At 32.0% G+C, this 17387-nt stretch overlaps 3 protein-coding genes across 3 annotated transcripts; 1 reads left to right on the top strand and 2 right to left on the bottom strand.

Annotated features, from left to right (window-relative positions):
• The first annotated feature begins 4415 nt into the window (after window positions 1-4415).
• On the top strand, window positions 4416-5581 carry LOC121224588 (pentatricopeptide repeat-containing protein At5g52850, chloroplastic-like). The gene is made up of 2 exons (XM_041108054.1): window positions 4416-4572; window positions 5241-5581. Exons 1-2 carry the CDS (start codon window positions 4416-4418, stop codon window positions 5579-5581), a joined length of 498 nt encoding a protein of 165 aa, XP_040963988.1.
• Window positions 5582-5989: 408 nt separating this feature from the next.
• On the bottom strand, window positions 5990-7892 carry LOC107944435 (probable NADH dehydrogenase [ubiquinone] 1 alpha subcomplex subunit 5, mitochondrial). Its single transcript, XM_016878264.2, has 2 exons — window positions 7241-7892; window positions 5990-6354 (listed from the first exon to the last, which is right to left on the bottom strand). Exons 1-2 carry the CDS (start codon window positions 7551-7553, stop codon window positions 6167-6169), a joined length of 501 nt encoding a protein of 166 aa, XP_016733753.2. The 5' UTR covers window positions 7554-7892; the 3' UTR covers window positions 5990-6166.
• A 7033-nt stretch (window positions 7893-14925) lies between these two features.
• Window positions 14926-16651, bottom strand: LOC121224385 (probable WRKY transcription factor 27). The gene is made up of 3 exons (XM_041107632.1): window positions 15968-16651; window positions 15757-15870; window positions 14926-15655 (listed from the first exon to the last, which is right to left on the bottom strand). Exons 1-3 carry the CDS (start codon window positions 16477-16479, stop codon window positions 15088-15090), a joined length of 1194 nt encoding a protein of 397 aa, XP_040963566.1. The 5' UTR covers window positions 16480-16651; the 3' UTR covers window positions 14926-15087.
• Between the last annotated feature and the right edge of the window lie 736 nt (window positions 16652-17387).

Raw genomic sequence — 17387 nt, forward strand, 5'->3', positions numbered from 1 at the left:
GAGGTTTTAAGAAAGATATCAAGTTTAGGTGGGTGATCGTTGTTTATTTTTGAAGTTCACCGTGGAAGGAAAGTTTGCTTCGCAACAGAAAACTCAGCCCACAATTTAGTCGAGCCGTATAAATCATTGAAAAATCGAAAACCCGGTTATTATCGATTGCTTGCCCCGGAAACTTGAAAAATCATAATGTTTTCATGTTCTATGTGAGACTTACAAGATCTTTAAATCCATCACATGTAATCCTCTATGGAAATAGACACCAACCTCGCACATGAATATTCAGAAAGAACCGAGTGAAAAATTGTTAGCTCCAAGGAAAAGAGTGAGGAATAAACGTTGACCATATAAAAAGTTTAGGAAAATCGACAATAGGATCTGAGGAGGCACCTGGAAACGGAGGAATATGAATCTCATATCTAATATCAAACAGTATGAAGATTTCGAGGACGAAAATTCCTAAAAGGGAGAAAAGATTGTAATAGCCTGAATATCAGTGGTGCGGAATCGTGATTCGAATCACTAAAAATTCTAAACAAACGAGTTAGAAAATATTATAAATTAGTAAGTATAAAGTAAATTGAAGTTAGAAAAAATTTTAAATTATGAAAGTAATACTAGAATAAATATAAAATAATTAAAAAAAAAAACGATAAGAACCTCGAAGATTCTTAAAAAAACTGAGCCAAAATATTTAGAAATATAATTAGGTGTCATTGAGTTGTATTAAATCAGTTAAAAATTAACGTTGGAGAGGTTAATTAACTAAAAAAGACTAAAAATTAAAATAAATGTAAAAATTATAAATTGTGATTAAATAGCTTAAGTGACTAATAGGAGGATTTAAAAAGCAATAGGCCCAAATTTTATGCTGACGGTGGGTAAGGAAAAATCAGCAGAATGAAAAAAAAAAAATAGAAATAAGGGGCAAAGATTGGAAATAACAAATTAAACAAAAAATTAAAACAAAGACAAAAATGAAAAAAAATCTTAACGATCTCTTCACAAATTATCAGCAAAAACGCCCATAGCGAAGGTTAAACAAGTGGTTTTTCATGATATTTGAATATGTAGTTTAATTCTTATTTTCTTCTAATTTTGTGATTTGATACTTTTACAATTAGCCCCAACTAATTATTCATTAGTTTTGATTTTATGGCTGATGTTGGAAATTTCTATGAATACATGCTGGAAGTATATGATGAATGAACATGAATTAAAGCTTTAATTTTGTATATGATGATTTTAGTTAAGTAATTTTGATAGAAATTGATTTTAGGACTTAATGTGAAAAAAGTTGAGAATTAAGGTTTGGTGTTGCGGTTTTGAGTATGAAGCTATGTAGTAGTTTAAATAGTTGGAAAAGGTTTAATGAGAAAAAATTAGATCAATTGAGGTTAATTGAAGTGGACCAAATTGTAAAAACTGTGTAAAGTTATGGGGTAAAAGTGTAATTTCGAAAACTTAAGGCAATAAATTGGTGAAATGGATTAGAATAGAATATATGCTGATGAATGAATAAATTTGTATTTTAGATCGAAGAACCTGAAGCAACGAGGAAAGAAAAATAGTTGATTAGTCCCTAACTTTTGCAAATTCTGCAATCGACCCAGGTAAGTTCATATGGCTGAAATTTAATGATTAAAGTTAATTTCAATGATTATACAAGTATATGAAATGCATTTATTTGTTGAGTGAGAATAAAATAAAATGTAAAATCGAATAAATGATCAAATTAAGTGGAAACGCCGGATTTGAGTACTTCTGATCAAGTGAGCAAAGTGATAGTGGTATTTTAGCTCACTTAATCTGATCAAGTGACCAAATGAAATGTTACACTTATCTGATCAAGAAACCAAGTATAATGGTTACACTTATCTGATCAAGAGACAAAGTGATAGTGGCTACACTTATCGATCAAGTGACTAAAGTATAAGTGGTACTTTAGCTACACTTATTCTGATCAAGTTGGCAAAGTGATAAATGTAGCCTAGCTACACTTATCTAATCAAGGACAAGTTGATAAGAGGTCATATGTCAAAGTGAAAGTGAAGTACTCAATTTTCCGTAACCGTTCCTTAATTATCAAGGATATAATATAAATGGCCCAAAGAATATGTAAAAGAAAAGTATAGTAGTTATACAAGAACTCACCAAGATTTTGTTAGGTAATTTAATGGTATATGTTAAGTACAATGTTTGGTAAATTTATTTTATTCCTATATTACTAAGCTTTTCTATAAGCTTACATGTGTGTGTTTATTGTTTTTGTAGATTAACGTATTATACATTCGAGGATCGATTTACATCAAGAATACAATACCAAGTATCTCCGTAATTATGTTAAGCAACTTTTTGGATTATATGCATGTAGGGATTGAAGTAAAAAGTAATTTGAATTTATGTACTTTAGATATCAAATATTAATTTTTTTATTTGAAATGGTTATTATTGAACTTCAATGTATTTGAAGTAGATGAAAACTGGAATTGGTTGTGATTTGAAAATTGCAAGGAAGGTTAGACAATTATAAAGGTTAATTAATTTTTTTTTAAAAATTGCAATGAGCAGTTCTTGGACGGCAGCATTGATGTAAATTTAAAAATCACCAAAAATAGTGAAATAGAATTAGAAGTTGAGTCAATATGAAATTAGAGCTTAAAGATCTACTTTCATATGAAAGAAGTGGAGTAAGCAAAAGAATTATATACTTTAGATATTTGATTTTAGTGAAACAGGGCAAGAATGTTTCTGAAGTCCCTTTCTGAATAGAAATTCATTAAAATTGTACAAAGAGTATAGTTATAATTTATATGTATAGATTCTTAATGAGTCTATTTTCAGTAGAAATAAGTTTAATCACCATATGAAGTCTGTAATAAGAGATAATTAAATTTTAGTGATGAGTGTCAGGATAGTCGATTAGTGAAACAGGGGAGACTTAAACTAATAAACTGTACTAATTGGCTAAAGAAAAAATTTTGAAAATTTTATGGTGAATAATATATGAGTCTAGTTCAGGGAAAATTTACGGATCTAAATTTCGAGTTTCTAGCTTGAATTATAATTATTTTAGTGACTGCTGTACAGGTGGACAGCTTTCTTATGATGATGAAATTAAATTGAAAGTAAATTTTTATGCCGAACTTTTAAGTTAAGTCAAGTAACGCCTCATGCTCGACTCCGGCACGGTATTGGGTAAGGGTGTTACAGGATTCTATCAGCTTATGTCAAGAATGGAAACCATGATACAGCCTTCGTGTTTTTGATTCATGTTAATATCTGGGAATCCCGAATGAGTTCACGCTTTCGAGTGTGCTACGTTGGTTCTTCTATGGGAGTTTGATTATGGACTTGCATTCAAGGTTATGTAATAAAAGAAGGGTTTGATCAAAACCCGGTTTTAATCAGCGGTTTGATTGACTTTTACTCAAAATTTGGTTTAGTAACTGAAGCTTCTAACTTGTTTATCACTAAAGGGAATCATGATACTGTTACTTGGACTATGATGATCCTTCATGTGTTCTAGCGCAGAGATGGGTTCAAGCTTTACAGCTTTATGTCGATATGGTTAAGGCTGGGGTTGTCCTAATGAGTTTACTTTTGTGAAGCTTTTGGAGCATGTAGTGCCCATGGTTTAAACTATGGAAAATTGGTTCATGCTCATATATTTTAAGGGGATCAAGTTGAATGTGGTATGAAAACGGCTTAGTCAATATGTACTCGAGATTTCGAAGGATGGAAGATCGATAAAGGTCTCGAATTCGACACCTGAATATGATACCATGTTGTGACAGCTCTTATTTCAGGGTTTGCACAAACTCTATGTTCGAAAGGCTGTATCTACATTTCATGCAATGGGGGTCTCTGGAATTATACCGAATAACTATATGTTTCCAGCATCTTGAATGTCTCCTCGTTGATGTTGTCTCTGGCACTCGGTCAACAAGTTCACTCGAGGTGGTAGTGACCGGTTTGGAGGGGATGTTTCGGTTGGAAATGCTCTTATCAACATGTATGTCAAATGCTCTGATAATGTTGAAGATGCTTTGAGAGTGTTTAGAGGAATAAGCTTACCGAATGTCGTTTCGTGGACCTCTTTGATTGCAGGTTTGCTGAACATGGTCTTCAACTCGATTCTTTTCACTTATTTACGGAGATGAGAGAAGCAGGAATAGAACCGAATTCTTTACCATCTCTAGCATCATCAGGTCCTTGGTGCTGCAAATTGCTTCCTCAGATACTAATGCTGCATGGACATGTTGTGAAAACAAATTTATATGAAGATATAGCTGTTCAGAATGCTCTTGTAATTTTTATGCTGATTCGGAATGCTAAATGATGCATGGCAAATAGTTGATAGGATGAATCGTAGAGATGCAATCACATATACTACTTTGGCCTCGAGAATGAATCAAATGGGTCATCATGAGTCAGCATTGCACATTATCACTGATATGAAAAATGATGATATCAAGATTGATGAATTCAGTACAGCCAGTTTCCTATCTGCATCAGCTGATTTGGGCACAATAATGACCGGAAAGCAACTTCACTGTCATTCCGTAAAATCAGGTTTGTGCAAGTGGTTTTCAGTATTAAATGGGCTAGTCAACTTGTACGGAAAATGCGGATGCATACACGATGCACAAAGAGCTTTCGGGAGATTGGAATGCCAGATATTTTTTCATGGAACGGGTTGATATCTGGATTGACATCAAACGGGTACATTCCTCCGCTCTCTCTACCTTCGATGACATGAAACTATCCGGAGTTAAACCGGACGCTATAACATTCTTGTCCATACTGTCTGCTTGTAGTAACGGTAAATTAACCGATCTCGGCCTGAGCATTTCAATCCATGAGAGAAATATACAACATAGAGCCACAATTAGACCATTATGTTCACTTGGTCGGTATACTTGGTCAAGGTGGCCGCCTAGAGGAAGCTATGAAGTCATACAAACAATGCCATTTACAGCCAACACTTCGATCTACAAAACATTACTCCGAGCCTGCAAAGCACATAGAAACATACCGTTAGCCGAACATACGGCTAAACAAGGCCTTGAACTCGACCATTTGATCCAGCCTTCTATATACTGCTAACGAACTTATACCAAGACGCCGGTCGACACTACTTTACCGAGAGGACACTTACGGTTATGAAAGAAAAACAATTGAGGAAGAACCCTAGCCATTGCTGGTGGAGATTAGGGACAAAGTTCATGTCTTTGTTGCAGGGGAAAGATCACATCCACGAACAAATGAAATTTATGAGCAAATAGAATCTTTTGAAGCTGAGTTTAAGAAGCATGGATATTTATTTCAAGGCATTGGGCATTCATATTATCACAGTGAGAAGCTAGCAGTTGTATTTGGTCTTTTAAATACACCTTCTAAAGCTACTATATATGTGATTAAGAATAGTAGCATTTGCAGAGATTGCCATAACTTTATGACATTTGTGACTCAGTTGATTGATAGGGAAATAATTGTAAGAGAGGTAACCGTTTGCATTCCTTTAGAAAGGGAGAGTGTTCATGTAGAGGCTAATGATTTTGAAATGATAAATTCAACATGAAATTTCGCAATAAGTTTTATTTTCATTGGTAAAAAGAACTCTCTGATCTCTCTAGCAAATTGGTTCCCTAAACAAAATAGAGCAATGCAATTAAGAACAATTAATCACTGATTAATATTTTTGCAAAATGTAAATATTTTTTATTGGCACAAGAATAAATTTATCTCTCAAATTTTACACTTTTATCAATATTTACACATTTATCAATTTGATCTTCATTTAACATATTTAGCTTGCAATATTTACATATTCTTGCAATTTGATCCTTATTTAACAAATTTAACCCGCAATTTTCAACATCATGATACCATATTTGTAATCCTGCAAACACCAATTTCAAGCTGGAGAATATATATACACATATACATATGTATATGTATGGAGAAAAAAATCGAGAGGGCAACAAAATTTTTGGGACCCATATTAACATTATTAGCAATTGAATGGTTCCATTGTATTAGGGTTTAAACTCTGTTCCATCGAAGAAACAGCACCAATTCAGGGTTGAAAACATAAACAAAAAAAAATGCAAACCTCGAGTCTTAAAACCTAATTGTCTCCAGCCAAATGCTTTTCAGCATGCTATTACTCCTTTATCTGTGGCTCCCCAGAGGTGATTTTAGGCTCATCCTTCTTGGAAAAAGCTTCGAGCGTCTTGTAGAACTCCTCTGGTAGAGGACCGGGACGGTGTTGAGGTACGTGCTTTGGAATTGGAGAATCATTTTCAATAATCTCGCATCCGTAGTCATCGGGAACACCCCAAGGAACCCACTCTGCAAAACCAACATGATATAGAATGTCATGTCGCTACTCAAAAATGAAAAATATAACAAGTTTTCTGGCATTTTAGTTTGTATCTTAACCGGACAGTCAAGAGCAGATTAAAGCACAACAAACAGCAACAAAAGTGCGAACAAACATGATAACAAACCAAAAACACCCTGACATGGAGTAAATAAGAATCATTGATGGCTGTGACTAACAATAGATGCATTGATAAATTATGAACATGAGTTACTGGAAACAGAATATATGCCAAGGATAAGAAAAACAACTACCAGACCATTAAAGTTCGAAGCAGAAGGGCAAGCGATGATAAACCAGAAGAACACCACATAATAAAATCAATCTAATGCTTGAAAAGTAAAGATTCAAATTTAAATAAAGCAAGTTTTGAAGATTGAGGTGATAGATGAACACACAATTCACTGCAGGGACAAAAATGATAGTATAAACTAATTTACAAAAAGATGAACATCGGTCTTAATTTTTATTATTTTTATCAAAGCCTACTTCTACCCAACACTTAAGACACGCTCAAACTCATGTTCTTCACTGAGCTAAGACTCAATCAGCTGATACCAAGTCGATTTCTATAATACTTTCACCATCAAATTCATTCAAATTCCCATGTCCATTGTTGAATTATATAATTAAGCAATTCTAAAGTCTTCTTATTAACAAATTATCTGATTTTCCATAAGCAGCCTTAGTTAAGCAATGCAATAAGCAGCTCTAATTTAACCCAGATTCGCTTAAAGAAACCCTAAACCAATCATATGCTTGATTGAACATTGAAGTTTCGCATTCTAAAAGCCCTAAATGACGTATAAAAAATGAACAATTTTTTTTAAAAATAGAAGGTTGAATGGAACGAACCGATCATTTTCCCGACAAGAGTGAGCTCGTCACGCGCTTCCTCGATAAGCTCCTCGACTTGGCCGCATCCGAGGCGCTTCTCGATCATTTCCCAGTCTTCTTCCTCTTGGCATACCTTCAGACGGTGGCGTGTGAAGCTCTCCACGGCCTTACGGTATCCTTCGTCTTCCGGTACGGCCTGGATCTCCTTCAAGGTCTTGTTGTAGAGCCCGATAAGGACTTCCCTGGCGTTTGGTACCACGTCTAATCCGACGATCCCCGTCGTCTCTTTGAACTTCGCCAACAATGGCCGCGAGACCAATCGCAGGAACATTTTCTTTTTTAAAAGCTTGTGCTATTAATCGTCGGAGTCTGAAGGCGCCGCCGTATCGCTTCCCTTCCCTCAGGTGGTTTTCTTCTGTTGCGATGAATTAAAGCACGACAAAGCTCGGAAAGCGAGAGAATGGAATTGAGTTTGAGCTTTAGATGGTGGTTGAATGTTGTCTGGCGAATTCATAGGATGAAGAAATCTCAACCGTCGACTTTTTCCGTGTGCGTCAACGTCTCAACGATCGGAAGGTTTCCGTTTCTTTCTGGGCTCCTAATTTGAAGACGTCTTGGGCCAAGACGTGCCTTAACCCATAATGGCGAAAGGGAAAATAAATTCGTGACAAAACTAGAGCTCCACACTTTCTTTTATGCTCTTTAATCTTGGCTTAAAATTAAAACTCAATTTAAGATTTAACAGATTAAACCTTATTCACTTGCAAAGAAGGTCGTAAGTTGGAATATGTTTGACTACATGTTATCTTTCAATTTTATTTATAAATATTTAAATTTCGCGTAAAAAATACAATTATTTTCGTCAATTTAGTCATAATTTGATTGGAATGAACATTATTGTCAATGCAGAAGGATGTGATTTTGAGTACGCTGAAGCGCATTATCCTCCTATTTAAGGGGTTATAGGTAGTTCTAAGCATTGTATCAAAAAGAACATAACCTATAATGAGATTATTCAAATAATAACTCCATAACTAAATAAATAAGATACATTACATTTTCATAGGATTCACTTACACCCTTTTATAATTTCTTATACGATCAGTATTTTAACAATTTATCCGTCACATTTCATTCTCCATTCGCGTAGATCATATATGACAAGTTTGGATAATTTGAAATTTTCTAACTATTAGTTTCATGTAAAAAAAATTCAACTGTTAAATATACATTAATATAGACAATATTTTAGATCGATAATATAGAAATATTGGATCAATTCAAAATTTTACATGCATTACAAGTACAAATGTCGTGATAAATACAACGGTTAAAGTATTAAAATATCAATCGTATAAAAATTACGAAAAAAATATAAAATCACTTAAATTTTACGCCAATATAAACGGATATTTCTCCCATATATAATAATATTTTAACTCACTCATATATGAAACCATCCTAACACTGAATAATTATCCTAACTCCGAACCTCAAACATGCTAAAAAAAGTTGCACTTTTAGAGGAAAAAAATAGATTTCCCCTTATTTATTACATAAAAGAAAAATGATCCCTTAAGGGGGTATCGAAGGAGAAAGGGATGCCTTAGGTCACACATTGTTCCATTAAGTAGCTTTATGAAGATTGGCCTAACAACTTGCATTCTCCCTATTTTACATCATTAGATTCTTGTACCCTTCACTATGATTATTCATCATTCACATTTTTTTTCCTAAGAATATTTCATTATTTATTGCACCCCACCCCTCAATATTCTTTGAAGCTTAAAGCTCAAAATAGAATTAGATTTCACTTTGTCAATGCATCATGACGTCAAAAAAATCCAATGTAAAGTCAACCTAGTTTCGATTTAATTTAAATCTGTTCTCCACTTTATTTTATATTCTCTAATTTTAAAAATTATGAATCCAAAAATAATTTAATATAAATTTTAAATTCTATGATTATCTCGAAATATAGAGAAATTGTTTATGGGTCCTATCCCGAACCCTAAAATCCTAAACCTTAAATCCTAAACTTCAAACTCCAAATCTAAATCTTAAACTTGAAATTCGGAATCATAAACTTTGAACACGAAGTTCGAGATTTAGGATTATGGATTCGAAGTTATATGTAAATAACACAAAAAATTTACTGAAACATCATTAAATAGCTAGAAATGAACCATGAATAATGTTGTGAGAATGATCTATAAAATAAATTATCCAAATATATATATGTGTGTTAGAAACGTTTTAAACCTTAAAACACTTTAACAAAATGTAATAAATAAATTAAAAGGGAAAATATTGGCTCTACCTATCTATTTGTTGTTTTTTACACATGAAAATATAATGGTTAAATTTTAGTTTTAATCTCTCTACGTTTTTCGAGAGTGTAAAGTAATGGTTAAATTTTAGTTTTGATCCTTATATTTTATTTAAATTTGAGATTTAATTTATATATTTTAATTTTTACGTGATTTGGTACCCGACTTTCATGTCATATACTTTATTATGATTAAAAAAATTTATGTGAAATTTTAATAATTGGCAACTACCTTTAAAATTCTCTATTGAATTCAGGTTGATTAGAATGTCATTTCTTTTTGTTACATGAATATCAAGTGAGTATTTTTTTTAATTTCAAAATATCACACCAACTTTAACAAAAGAATTTTAACAATGTTAATAAATGAACTTAAATTTTTAAATTCAAAAGGTAGAGAAATGGATATTAAATTCCCAATATACGAAGGGTACAAGATCTTTAAGCATATTATAACCTTTAAATTGTTATTTTGTAATTTAGTCAAATAAATAAATAATTAACCCAACATGAAATGGGGTGAGAACCAGACTAGGGTTAGTACATTTTAAACCAGTTAAACATCTAGATAGTGTTTGTATAGCTACTTAGTAATTAGATTAAAGTGTAATTACACAATGATGACATGTTTGGGTAACAATTATAACGGGTGAGTCCCACCGAGTTGGGTATAATTGGAGTACTTTAATTACACTTTTCAATTCTTAGGGGTGAGTGAGAATTGGAATAAATCTACAAGTAATCACACCCCGATCCAATTTCAAAAAAAAAATTATATAAGTTATAAAAATTATATTATAAACATTAAGATGTATGAGATTTTAGGATGGTTACGGTAAAAAATTATTAAATTATAAATATTATAAATTTATATTATAAAAATAATATGTGACTTTATAAAGTTATAACTAAAATATATATTACTTAAATTCTAAAATTTTGTAGAGTTACCGCCCAAAAGTTTTACATGTTATAAATCATTTAATAATATATTTATTTATAAAAAATTATGACCAATAAGTATGGACATAACTTATTTGTGTATCTATGCTATATATTATAAAATAATATACTTATTCGTAAAAAAATAATATTATAATTTTTATCACAACTTATTTATAAAAAAGCAACTTTTTTAAAGATATTGCAAATATATATATATTATTTATGAGAAGCGTTATGAAAGTTTTCGACAATTTATAATTTTTTATAAAGATTATATTAATATATTTACTTAATTTATGTAGTATAAAAGAATGATATAACTTAGCATAAGTCTTTGTCCAAGTTGAGTTTATATAAATTTTTATAATTAAAGTTACAATTTATTTGGATTGTGAATCCAAATATTATAAGGCCGAAGTTAATTATGCAAATAGAAAAGGTTTTCTTACACCATGTCATAGGGTATGATATCATTTGAGAGAATGATGTCAGATACAAACACCGTAAACAACTCGTGAACTCTTTAATTTTAGGCATTCAGGGTTTCAAAATGTGCTTGAGAAGACATTCGTTGCTCTATAAAATATTTCTGATATTAACATCACCTTAGTATAGCATGAAAAAAAAAGGTTGAATCATATTAATATCTATATTTTATAACTTCAAACATAGGTGAAATTGAGATGATCCATATTTCATAAAGTATATGGAAGAAAGAAACTCGTTAATCTTAACGATGCAGATTCAAATCCATATGATAATGAACTCGATCAATAACCAAAAAATGATAATAATGAGCATATGATGTCTTATTTTTTTATTTTTTTATTAGCGATCGTATTATCAACTACTTTTTTAGACATAATACATATGATGATTTGATTTTAATTTTTATTACTTGTTTAGAAATTATTTTTATCATACTAATAATTTTTATAGTAATTATTTTTTAAAAATATAATTTATATAACTATGTAATTACAATTTGTACTATTAAACATAACATAAGGAATTACAATATAATTATACTCTGTCAATCAAACACGTTTAGAAAATTACAATAGAGTAATTACACTCTCATTTAATTACATTGTGTGATCCAAACAAACCCTCATATTATTTTATTTCCCTATTGAATTAAAATATTGCAATATTCTAATCAATTTAAAAATATTATTATTAGAATAATTGTAGAGTTAAACCAAATAAAAACAAGTTTGACTAACTCTAAAAATCTATAAATTAAAAAAATATTTGACCTTGGAAACCCAATTTAGTATAGCCAAAGTCCACCGTGTGAACTGACAGGAAACGAATCTTGGCTTTTGTCTTGTCATAAAGGGCATCCTTTTTCACACCCGACCGAACCGGACATGGTTTCATGGTCTGAACCCCCGATTTACATTTAAGCTGTTTTTTTTTAAATTTAATTTGTGCGGTTCCTACAACAACCGTCATTTTATCAGTTTGACTTTGACTGCTCCGAGATGCTGACCAATTTAATAATTCTATATAATTTTGGGTAAATTTTACTCAAAGGTTACTAAACTATTAATAAATTTACTTTTTGATCATTTAATTTCAAAAGGTTACAAAATTATCACTAAATTATTCGAAAGTTTTCTATTTAAGTTTTTGGGTTATTAAGGCTTTTTTATATAAAAAAATTATCTAGTAAGCTCTAAGCGACAATTTGACGATCGGTACGGTAGATTAATATCCACTGATGAGTAGAAAAACATACTTTAAATCCAAGTTAAAAACTAGAGAAGAAAACCATTTGAACTTTGGTTTATTGACACATAATGATCAAATTTGTTTTATTAAAAAAATAAATTGTAGAAAAGAAGGGAAAGAATAGCTTTTAATCGGTGTAGGTGGTGTAAACAAAGGACATACACAACAATTTTAACAGTCCAGTGACTTAAATGAAAACTTTCAAATAATTTAAGGACCATTTTATAAAATTTTTGAAATTAAGCGACCAAAACATAAATTTACTAATAGTTTAATGACTTTAGGTGTAATGTAACCATTTAATAATTGTATATAATTTTTATTGTTACAATTTACATATATTTAAATCGCATTTATCGATTACACAGTTTATCATTTATATTTTTGATTATATATAATTAGTCATGGGAGGTGCTAAGTGCTAGCTGTATTGTTGCAATTATTGTTGTTGTACATTCCATTTTTAATTTAATTTTGATACGAGATATAAAAATGTTTTTATTTTTATTTTTTGTGGATACATTATTTTGTATTAATTTAATCCCAAACCTTATCTGCAATTAAAATTTTTGAACTTATTAGTTTCTACCTAATATCGACTTTGAGAGCTCCAAACAATTGTAATGGATTAAATGACAGCATTAATTTACATACCTTTATAAATTAATTATATCTATATATAAGCGAAGGAAAAATGGGTTAATGACAACATTAAAAACGAAATTTTATTTTAATAATTTTCATGTTATTAATACATAATTTTTGTAATTCTAGATTCGGGGTCAAGATTTAAGGTATAAAATTCTAAATTCTGAATTCAATAATCAATAGAGGTACTCATGGGCCGGGTGGCCCGGCCCGGCCCGATGGCCTGCCCGAAATATGGGAGGGTTTGGGTAAAAATATAGGCCGGAAATATGGGCTTGGGCAAAAAAAGAGGCCCATTTAGAAAACGGGCCGGGCCTCGGGCACCACTTTTTTGGCCCGGCCCGATATAATAAATATATTTATTTTAAAATATTTTTAAAATATTTTTTAATTTTTAAAATTAATTTTTGATATTTATTTAAAAAACGGGCCGGGCCGGGCTTATATTTTTCTCGGGCCGAGTCTGGGCAAAATTTTAGGCCCATATTTGGGCCGGGCCCGGGCCTAGGACCCGGGCCAAAATTTTTATGGGCCCGTCCCGGCGCGACCCATGAGCACCTCTAGTATTCAGGATAAAAAAATTACTCAAAATTATTAAAATATTATTAAATAATTAGAAAAAGGCTTGAAAGAAAAAGTATATAAAAATAATTACTCCATTAAAAGGCATCATTATGAAACATTAGTATCATCATATGATCATATGTAATAATATGAACATATTAAAACATGAAATGCTGTTAATTTTACTGATTTGCGTAATCAAAATCATTCTTTATTTCGGTGAATTATTATCATGAAAGTTAAAAGGTAGGTAATATATATATATATTTAAAAACATTATTAGTGCTTAATGAAAATTCAAGTTATATCGGGGAAAAAATCTGATTTTAAGAAATATGGACATTGGATCAAATATTGATGATTTTAGTTTTCTTTTGTTATATGTAAAATTTCATAAAAGGTTAAATTCTTCAAATTAAATGTAGACGAAAATGAGTTGGCTTGAACTCGAGAAAATCGAGTTGTTACGGACCCTAGAAAATTAGGGACGAAACTAGAAAATTTTTCAGAGGCCGAAAATATATAATTTTATATTTTCATGGGAGTTAAAATAAAATTTTATCACTGTATTAGTTTATATCTTTATAGTTTTCAAATGACAAAATCAAAATTATAATATTTTCGGAGATAAACTATAATTTTGCCATTAACTTGAAAATTTTATAAATTTTCGGAGATAAACTATAATTTCTTATTTTAAAAGGAGTCTAGGTCGTTGCTAGTCCCGCCCTTTGCCTCTAGAGAAAACACACATGCTCACCAACTTGAGCAAAAACCTCATTCATAGAAACAACCACATGTTGACACCGAAGCTAAAATTATTATTTCGGAAAAAAAAACAAAGTCTCCTCATGCCAAAAAAACAAAAAAGAAGTGTCGACTTCAGAGATGTGATGAGCTATGATAATAGAGAAGACGAGGATAAAGGAGGGAAAATCAAAGATACGAAAAAAAAAACTTTTACAATTAATAATTAATAATTAGTGATAATTATATTATCTCATGATTTATATTTAATTATTAATTATTTACCTTTTCAAAGAAAACTCGTGATAAAAAAATTAATTATTATTATCGGGATGTTACCTTAGTTAAAGTAGGCAATAACAATGTACTCAGGATATCAAAGCCTGCCTATAATACCATGCAATTACAGCCTAATTATATTTCTGATTATTGGAGTTTTATGATTTAGGGTGGATTTAGATGGGCAGTTGGATACGATGCATTTAATTTACTTTTTGTCTCACATTACAATATTTAATTTTACTATTACCGCTATTTTTACACAAATCGCAAATATATGCGTCGCTTATCTAAACTCACCGTTAAACTACGATGATTAATTTCATTATATATTAATAAAAAAATGATTGTAGAATTTTCTACACAATTAATAAAGTAATAATATCATAGTAAAGTTTATGAATTTGATTTTTATAATATATATAATTTTCATATTGCATATAAGAAGAATTAATTTAGAATAAATTTTGTGATGTTATATGCACTTTATCATACATATTTATCTCTCTGGGAGAAATAATAAAAAGGAAAAAAAATTAAAATCGAAGTATTTTAATTTCTTTGTACCCAAACCGAAAAGAAAATGACGACAATAATTAAAAATGAAAATCAATATCTAACAGCCACCACTAGCGGCGGCTCCGGCGGCAGCGGAGTTACCGGTACTCCAAGACGAGAAGTTATCACCAAAGGTCGGGACTATTCCTACTCCATTACTACCACTTCCAACCAGTTCTTCCAATCCCTTGAATAAATCTTCATCGACATGTACGTTGGGAATAAGAAGATCATCGTCGTCTTCATCGCTTTCTACATCCATGTAAACGCTTTCTTCTTCACCTCCAATATCACCGGTTTTGTGGACGGCGGCGGCGGTGTCTTCGGGTGCCGAAAGCGTTGTCGTGGGAGAGATAGGGGAGAGACTCGTGGCATAGCGAGGAGAGGAGCAAGAAACAGTGGAGGTGGTAGGGATGGTTTCGGCGGCGGAATCTTTGGTTGTGGTGGGTTTTTGAACGGAGGAAAGCTTGTTACGAGTACTGCCGGCGAGGGAATTCCGGTGAGTGGGTTTAGGGTGAGTGTGTTCACCGGTGTAGGTGATTATAAAGATATCGGAATCTAAATTACTACGCTCCACTTGTTTTCTAGCTGAACAACCTTTTGAGCTGCTGCACCTGTAATAGTTTCTGAAAAAAAAGGAGAAACCAAAATTCATCTTTTTTAAAAATTTTACACTTTTCTGAGACATTAAAAAACAAAAGAAAGGAACGTCGAAAAGGTACGGAACCTTGGATAAGGAGAGCCTTTGATGGGCTTTTGCCCATATTTACGCCATGCCCACGGATCTGACGACAACTTATCTGCTGTTACATGACATACTGTTCTTTTCTGCTGGTTCTTCCTACAAAACCAGAAACCAAACCAATAAAAAAATGGTGTTTTTTTTTTAGTATTGTAAAAGATGAACACAAACAAATACAAATACTGTGCCGGTTTACCTCTTTCTTGATCTTGGGGTCTGAACCGGAGGCTGAGCTCGTGTCTGCTGCTGCTGGTGGGATTGGGGTTGTACTTGTTGCTGATTTCCGAATCCGGCGAAAGTGAAAAGAGGAGCGGAGGTGGGAGTCAACGGGGAGCCAATCCCGGTGGCGGCGGGTTGTTCTTGCTGGTGTTGTAGCCTTTGGTGCTGATGAAGTTGGCTGCTAGATCCTCCGTGGTGTGAACTTGACGAGCAGGGATCTATGGCGGCGGCGGCGGCGATGGGGTCGGCGTTTGGCAAAAAAGGTTTATAAGAATCTTGAAGATGACCGGTTTCCGCGAGCTGTGAAAGGTTGGGAAATGGAAACGGGTCATCGTCTTCCTCAAACGTCAACGACGCTAAGCAAGCCAAAGGGTCCTCAAAGGAACTACTGCAATTCTCATTATTATTATTATTTTCGACAGCTCTGGTGGTGTTAGCCACCGACGTACAACTCCGCACCACCGCATAAAGATCCCAATCCTCAGCCATCAACGAAAGCTTTCAAATTCAAAATAAAAACCTCAGCTGTGTTCTATTTTGTTTTCTTATACTCAAAATGGGAAAAGAAAAAAGAAACAACGAAACACAGGCAGAAAGGACGGCGTTGACTTTAGTTTAGGTGTGAAACAAAGGAAAACATTTATAAAAAAAAGACCATAAAAGAGAGGAAATGGCGGTGCACTGACTTGGTAATTGTTAATTTATTTATAAAGAAAAAAATAAAAAATGGAAAAAGAAATAGTTTATTTTTTGAGGGAGGTTCATTGATGAGTTTTTGATCTTTCTCCACTTTAGCTTTTTCTTTGACTTTGTGAAAATGTCAAAAAGGAGTAGGGAAAGGGGGGGACACAGTACTGGGGGCAATTTGTGAGGACGATGCTTCTAAATTCTTTATTTTTTTATAATACACGCGCGCCATCGCTCTCGTTGTTTTCGTACTCGAAATCTTACTGGATATCTATGGACAAAAGGATTGGGGCATCATCACCACGCTCTCTTCACGTGCGTGTCTTTCAAGAATATTGTCTTGAGATTAAAGTAGTCTTTTAGTCCCTAAAGTTGTAATATTTCTTATGTTAGACTGCATTAGTCTTCAAGTTCGGTAGCTTCTTTTCAATTTAATTTTTAAGGTTTAATTTCTTGAGAAATTATTTTTTTTATTCTTTTTTAGTTAATTTTGATCATAAATGTTTTAAAAATAGTTCAAATATTTTCTTTAAAACAAAAATATTAACTAAAATATTATTGCTTAACGATATTGATCGAGCAATCGGTATAGTAATTCACGTCCAAATTTAAAGGCTAAATCATGTCTTATAATTGATCTACATTCCATTTTTAAATAGCTTCAAACTAGGGCATAATAACTCATTCAACAAAAAAAAATCATTTTAATT

This window comes from Gossypium hirsutum, chromosome D12, assembly GCF_007990345.1.
Source record: "Gossypium hirsutum isolate 1008001.06 chromosome D12, Gossypium_hirsutum_v2.1, whole genome shotgun sequence".
NCBI lineage: Eukaryota > Viridiplantae > Streptophyta > Magnoliopsida > Malvales > Malvaceae > Gossypium > Gossypium hirsutum.

Excerpts from the sequence above, each read along its gene's own strand:
- LOC107944435 (XM_016878264.2), bottom strand. The coding sequence starts at position 7,553 with ATGTTCCTGCGATTGGTCTCGCGGCCATTGTTGGCGAAGTTCAAAGAG. Across the intron at positions 6,355-7,240 it reads TCTTGTCGGGAAAATGATCG|AGTGGGTTCCTTGGGGTGTT; the intron begins GTTCGTTCCATT and ends TTGGTTTTGCAG.
- LOC121224385 (XM_041107632.1), bottom strand. The coding sequence starts at position 16,479 with ATGGCTGAGGATTGGGATCTTTATGCGGTGGTGCGGAGTTGTACGTCG. Across the intron at positions 15,871-15,967 it reads ACCCCAAGATCAAGAAAGAG|GAAGAACCAGCAGAAAAGAA; the intron begins GTAAACCGGCAC and ends CTGGTTTTGTAG. Across the intron at positions 15,656-15,756 it reads AAAGGCTCTCCTTATCCAAG|AAACTATTACAGGTGCAGCA; the intron begins GTTCCGTACCTT and ends CTTTTTTTTCAG.
- LOC121224588 (XM_041108054.1), top strand. The coding sequence starts at position 4,416 with ATGGGTCATCATGAGTCAGCATTGCACATTATCACTGATATGAAAAAT. Across the intron at positions 4,573-5,240 it reads CTGTCATTCCGTAAAATCAG|GGGAAAGATCACATCCACGA; the intron begins GTTTGTGCAAGT and ends TCTTTGTTGCAG.